The sequence below is a fragment of the Equus quagga genome, chromosome 10, assembly GCF_021613505.1.
Source record: "Equus quagga isolate Etosha38 chromosome 10, UCLA_HA_Equagga_1.0, whole genome shotgun sequence".
Taxonomy (NCBI): Eukaryota; Metazoa; Chordata; class Mammalia; order Perissodactyla; family Equidae; genus Equus; species Equus quagga.
Genome location: NC_060276.1, coordinates 41,809,756 through 41,815,755, shown reverse-complemented (window position 1 = coordinate 41,815,755; position 6,000 = coordinate 41,809,756). Strand labels below are relative to the sequence as shown.

General features: G+C 47.2%; 1 protein-coding gene across 1 annotated transcript; it reads left to right on the top strand.

The window, feature by feature from the left end:
• The first annotated feature begins 523 nt into the window (after nt 1–523).
• LOC124245436 (protein ARMCX6-like) lies at nt 524–2,200 on the top strand. Its single transcript, XM_046672850.1, has 2 exons — nt 524–537; nt 1,032–2,200. The coding sequence occupies exons 1-2, from the start codon at nt 524–526 to the stop codon at nt 1,570–1,572; spliced, it is 555 nt and encodes a 184-aa protein (XP_046528806.1). The 3' UTR covers nt 1,573–2,200.
• Nucleotides 2,201–6,000: the final 3,800 nt, after the last annotated feature.

Genomic DNA, 6,000 nt, shown 5'->3' with positions numbered 1-6,000 from the left:
GTCAAATGTTGTACGTCTGAGGAAACAGCAGGAATGAGCTTAAGGGAGGTAAATACCAAGGGAGAAATATTTAAAACTTAAGGTCCCAAGTCAGGAAAGAGAAATACTGATACTCTTCTATCCTGACTGTTGACGTGTTTATCTGCAGAGACAAATATCAAAGCTCTATGTATTTGCATTGCCCCTAGTCCATGTCACATGGCGGTTAGGACATTTTCTGTCCAGGAAAAGAACTTCCAACAATCTCCTTCCTAGAACACCACAACTAGATGGATTTTTCAAGAGGGAGAACCTTCTGTGACTTGTCATAGATGTGGAATGTGCTCAAACTGGTGATTAGTGAAAACAGGTCTGAAGGTCAGGGCTAGAAGTTGACACAGTGTTTACCCACTAATCAGAGGAGGGTTCACCACAGTAAGAAAAGAGCAAAAGAGAAGGGAGTTTCAGACAGGGGAGAACAGATACAGGCTCTGGTCTTTAGTCAAAGATCCGGGAAAAGCAAAGTCCGGAGGATAAGGCTGACATGAACCATGGGCAGTAAGTGCCAAGGGTATCCCAAAGAGGACACTTCCCAATAAAGAAGAATTAGCTTTTCCTGAATGAAAATTACATTTGTTGCAATGCTGAAGTCATTAAAAATTTCAGTTGTATTCTTTTTTTTTAATTAATTAATTTATTTTTTATTAATGTTATGATAGATTACAACCTTGTGAGATTTCAGTTGTACATTTTTGTTAGTCATGCTGTGGGTACACCACTTCCCCCTTTGTGCCCTACCCCCACCCCCCCCTTTTCCCTGGTAACCACCAATCAGATCTCCTTGTCAATATATTACCTTCCACCTATGAGTGGAGTCATATAGAGTTCGTCTTTCTCTGACTGGCTTATTTCACTTAACATAATACCCTCGAGGTCCATCCACGTTGCTGCGAATGGGCCAATTTTGTCTTTTTTTATGGCTGAGTAGTATTCCATTGTGTATATATACCATATCTTCTTTATCCAATCATCAGTTTCTGGGCATGTTTCAGTTGTATTCTTGACCTCTCCAAGTATCCTTTCATTCAGGGAAAAATGTTGTTTGCTCAGCCCAAGGAAGCTGGTTTTTCATTTAGCCACGATATCAGTAGTCACTTGGCCAGCCTCTCCATTGGTGGAAACACGATCCCCACAGCGGACCCTGCTGTTAAGGAGAAGGCTTTCTGTGCCCTGGATAACTTGAATGCGAGTGTTGAAAAACAGGGCCCGATTAAGATGTACATCAATGAAGTGTGTCGGGAGACTGTGTCACATTGCTGCAACTCATTTCTGCAGCAGGCCGGATTAAATTTGTTAATAAGCATGACAGTTATTAATAACATGCTTGCCAAGTCCGTTTCAGACTTGAAGTTTCCTTTGATATCAGAGGGAAGTGGATGTGCTGAGGTTCAGGTTTTGAAACCGTTGGTGGGTTTGTCTGAAAAGGCAGTCTTGGCGGGGGAATTGCTGGGTGCCCAAATGCTGCTCTCGTTCACATCCCTCTTTATCAGGAACGGGAACAGACAGGTTCTCCCGGACACCCTGGCCTCTTAGATGGCCATGTCGAACAGAACGGGACTGAATCCACCCAAAACCTGTTGGGCGAACACACCCTTGTGTTCTCAGTCGAGGCATCTGCAGTGGGTGCTACTGAAGGTCCAGCCCTCGCCAATCACCACATCATGGGGTGAAAGTTACACTTGCTAACAGGAGGACCACACTCTTATCGGCCAGGCAGGCAGGGTTCCCACGGAGCTCTGAGTAACCTCTTGGTTTTGCAGTCTGCAGGCAATGCACATAGTAAATTAGTCCCTTGCAGCCTCCTTCCTGTGGTAAAGGGATCATTTCAGCTGCCCGCTGTCGATAAAGAACATCCCATTATAGCGTCACGAGGGACACCTTGCCTGTGTCCCTCACCTTGCCTGGGTCTCCGTGTGTAAGCTGGACTGTTTGGTGGAGACCAGACAGGTATCGGAGCTTGTGCTGAAAATGCAGTTTGTAGCTGCTTAGGTTGACTTCTTTTCCATTTACTCTTTTCTTCTGCGTGAGCTGATGGATAGTGAACCTGTTCATCAAAAAGTACACGCCCCTTCTACGTGCTCTACTGACGTAACCTCATCCACCCAAGCCTACATTTGTATGTATCATCAATAAAGTTGTGTGCTTTGATTGCCGAAAAGGAGCCATGGTACTTGTCCTTGAGTTTAAGGTCTGCGTGGAGAGAACGACAATAATACATGATCAGCGCTAACCGAGGCTTTTGCTCCCCGACAGATGCATGCTTAACAGTGTTCACAGGAGGCAGGAGGAGAGGTGGGCTGCAGTGGTGCTCACGATAAGCCTCCAGAAGGGGCTGGAGGCGGGAGTGGGGGGCGTGGAGGGGAATGTGGTGGAATTAAGATGGAATGTTGGGAGGACTAAGAGAGACAACCCCTGTGAAGTGGGCAGCACAGTGCCCGGCTCCTGGTGCAGAGAAATCCCTCGATGAAGGTGTCTTTCCTTGGCTGCTGGCCTAGAGACGCAGGTCAGCATCCTTGGGGTTTGGTCCCCTCCTTGGGGACCACTCAGCAACCCATCCCTGTGCATTCAATGCACAGTTACAGCAATAACGGTTGCCACTTGCTGAGAGCCTGCTGTGTGTAGTTCTCTCTCTCTTGTGAAGCAGCTGTTAAACCTAGTTCCCGGCCCTCTCCCTTCCTTGGGATCCAAACCCAAATTCCTGGCAGAGAGAGAAGGGCTGGCCCCTGCTTCCTCTGGGGGAACCCCCTTCTGCCCAATCCCCGGTACGTTTGGTGGGATCCAGGAAGGGGACAGAGGAGCCCTCCGTGGACTCTCTGTGGAGGTGGTGGGGCAGATGCTGAGGGTGCTTGGCGTGGCCGTGATCCGTTGGGAGACGTCTGCATCCCCTCTGTCCAAGATGCTGACACCCTTTGGAGGAAAGGGAGAACCGCCCTGCACACTGAACCACTCCATGGATCTGGGCAGCTCCTTCTGCTGCTCGCTCCCCAGCATTTCGGGACCCTTCCCAGCAAGCCTTAGCCCCTGCCTCACCAGACCAGGTTCCCTGCATGATTTTGATATGTCAGGCAAGGGTCCTCTTCCCCAAAACCCTGGCCACCACAGTCGACGAGAAGCTTCTCTGGGCAGTGCAGCTTCTGGGCCCGGTGCCTGCTCCTGGTCTCCCTGGAATGCCACCCTGGGCATCAGCGCCCTCTGAGTGTTCTGCCTTCTGATTGCTCTCCTCCATACAGAGCGTAATTTTTGTTTTATTTTTTTCTCCCTTTCCCGGAGTTTGGGTTGCAGATAGGTTACAACTGTCCTGCTTGTGCCCATCCGCCCCCCTCTTTGGGCTGACAGAGGGCATAAGTGCCTGTTAGGTCCCAGGACCAACTCTGGGGAATACTCCTACCTGGAACGGGGACACTGCCTCGTCCTAGGCCCTGGTGCCTTAGATGGCCAGGAGGTGACTTGTGGTTGCTGTGACAGCCCGCTGGGGCTTGGCATCCTCTGCTGGCTCTGGGGCCCTGTCTTGTTTCCTAAGAGTTGCTAATATGACCACCCCTTCTTGCCAAGCCAGCCTCAAACTCTGCTTCCTCATCAGGACCTTATGTGCCACTCTCAGCAGTTTCGACCACAATCCCCTCACTTTGAGGTGCCATCCTTGGACAGGCACAGCCCCTCACCAAGTGACTCCATGCTGTGCCACTGTAGCACCTCTTGTCTAGGGGCTGGACAGCTGTGGTGAGGACTGGCTCTTGCCTGCTTTCTAGTGACCACTGGTTGGTCTGCGATGAAGATGGGTGCTGCACCACAGTGCAGAACAGTCCTACAGAGGATTGGCCAATCCCTTGTCTGCTACACATGCTGCATGTGTCACCTCACACTCTGTCCCTTCCCTGTCTTTGCTCATGGCCTTCTGTTTGCTCTGAAACGTTATTTTCCCTAATTGTCTCTCATTTTTGTGTGTGGCTTGGGATGTCCTTCCCCAGTCCCCGATTACAAAGAGTCTCCTATATGGTTTCCTGCTTCTTTCATTCCTTTCCACTTAAAGGGTTGTCTCACGGATCGACTTGGAATTTGCCTTTGTGATAGGTGGGAGCTGTGATCCAACTTTCCTTCTTTCCCCAGGTAGATAACCAATTAACCCAGCACTGTTTATCACTCCATTCTCCTGCTACAGTGTGGCACATTCATGCACCCAGCTGACCATCCCCTCTGTGGCTTCCTGGTGTTAAGTCCCTCCTGAAGCAAACCCTTTTCCCCTAGGAACCTCTAACTGACTCGGGGACCCTCTACTCCACAGGTGGTCCGTGACAGGTGGTGTGTGTGTTGGAAGAGAGGGGTGTGTTGGTGCCTGTGGGTGGCCTCTGCCCCAGGCACCGTCTCAGGACACATTCTGGCCCACAGGGAACTTAGGAACCTGCACTCTGCTATCTTAGCACCGTGGGAAACTGGAGACTGCTTTCTTCCCTCACCAAAATTACCTTATTTGTATGAGAGAAAAGCAAGTTTGCTATGTATAGACTTGCTGCACCGTCCATAGGGTAACCTTTAGCCACAGCTGAAATATGGCTATTGTCACATGTTGAACTCTTGGCTTGCAATGGTTTCGCTCAATCCTTCCCTTGATTTTTTTGGGGGGTAGTTTATTTGATCTCTCAGGAATTTTAAGTTCTCTGCTTCTGTCAATGTTTTCCTAATGGACTTTTATATTTTCATTTATAAGGATGGTCTTTTACATCCAAGTTTATGAGAAAACATTTGCCTATATTTCCTTCTAATACAAACGCAGTTTTCTTTTTAGAGTTAGCCTCTTTGTTAACCTACTAGTAGTGTGTGTGTATGTTTGTGTATATTTGGTTTGGGGTAGACTTGTACCCTAATTTTCTCTAAATGTATAATTAATTATACCAATGTCATTTACTGCTGAATCCATTTTTTAAGTTTTGATTGCAATTGCACTAAGTTTGTAGATCAACTGGCAAGGATTGGCATCTTTACAATTTTCCCATCTAGGCACATTTATTTAGATCCTCTTTGTCACTTAGTGAAGTTTTCTTTCTAATGATCTTTCACATTTCTTTTGGAGTTTATTCCTAGATATGTGTCTGTTTTTGTTGCTTTTGTGAATGGGTATGGTCCTTTCCTTCTCCTACAATGCTATGCTACTTCAACTCTGCTGTGCTTATCCCTTGTGCCAGCACACTGGACATATCTGTCTGCTGCTTTTTGAACAGCAGTGAAAAAGGGGGATGGTCAAGTGCCTCACCATCATTACTCCTGAAGAGGAGAGAAGGGGAAAAGGACAAGGCATTAGGCCCTATTGTTCTACGAATGCTCTTTTCCTAGAACTCTCCCTAGAGATCCTTTCATTTCTTTCATTTTACTTTTGTAGTTTCTTCCTCCCTTTCCACTGGCAGTGAAGTAGTTCAAACTGGTTCTTCTGGTTTATTCCATCCTGTTTCTTTAACCCTGGCAAGGTCTCCACTAAGTCTAGCCATCAGTATCCTATTGTTCTTTGTTCTTGGTTATCTGGATATGGGATGATTTTGAAGGAAGGAAAGGTAGTTTGATGGCTCAAGTTATTGCCACAAGTAAGCACTCCGAATAACCATGTCACAGAACTCCCCTCTGAGTAAATATTTGCATCTCACAAAAACCAATTGTCAATGTATCAATATAAATCCACAATTCTGTATTTTTCACTACCCAGGCTTTTAAATTGGGTAGTAGATGAATTTGGTGACTTTCTCAACTAGGGAGGACATGTAGAGGTAAGGGAAGTGATGGAGGATGTTCCCATCAGCCTTCTCTCTCAGCCTTTTCTACTCTGCCACTTGTGCTGCCCATGTCTGATCCCACACTTATCGCAGCTTGTGCCTGGGGAGGTGAGAAACTAACCTTAGTGTTTTGAGATTTTCTGAAATTGATCTCGTCATTTCTAATACCCACCACCTCTAAGGTTTTCATTTAGGGATTGAT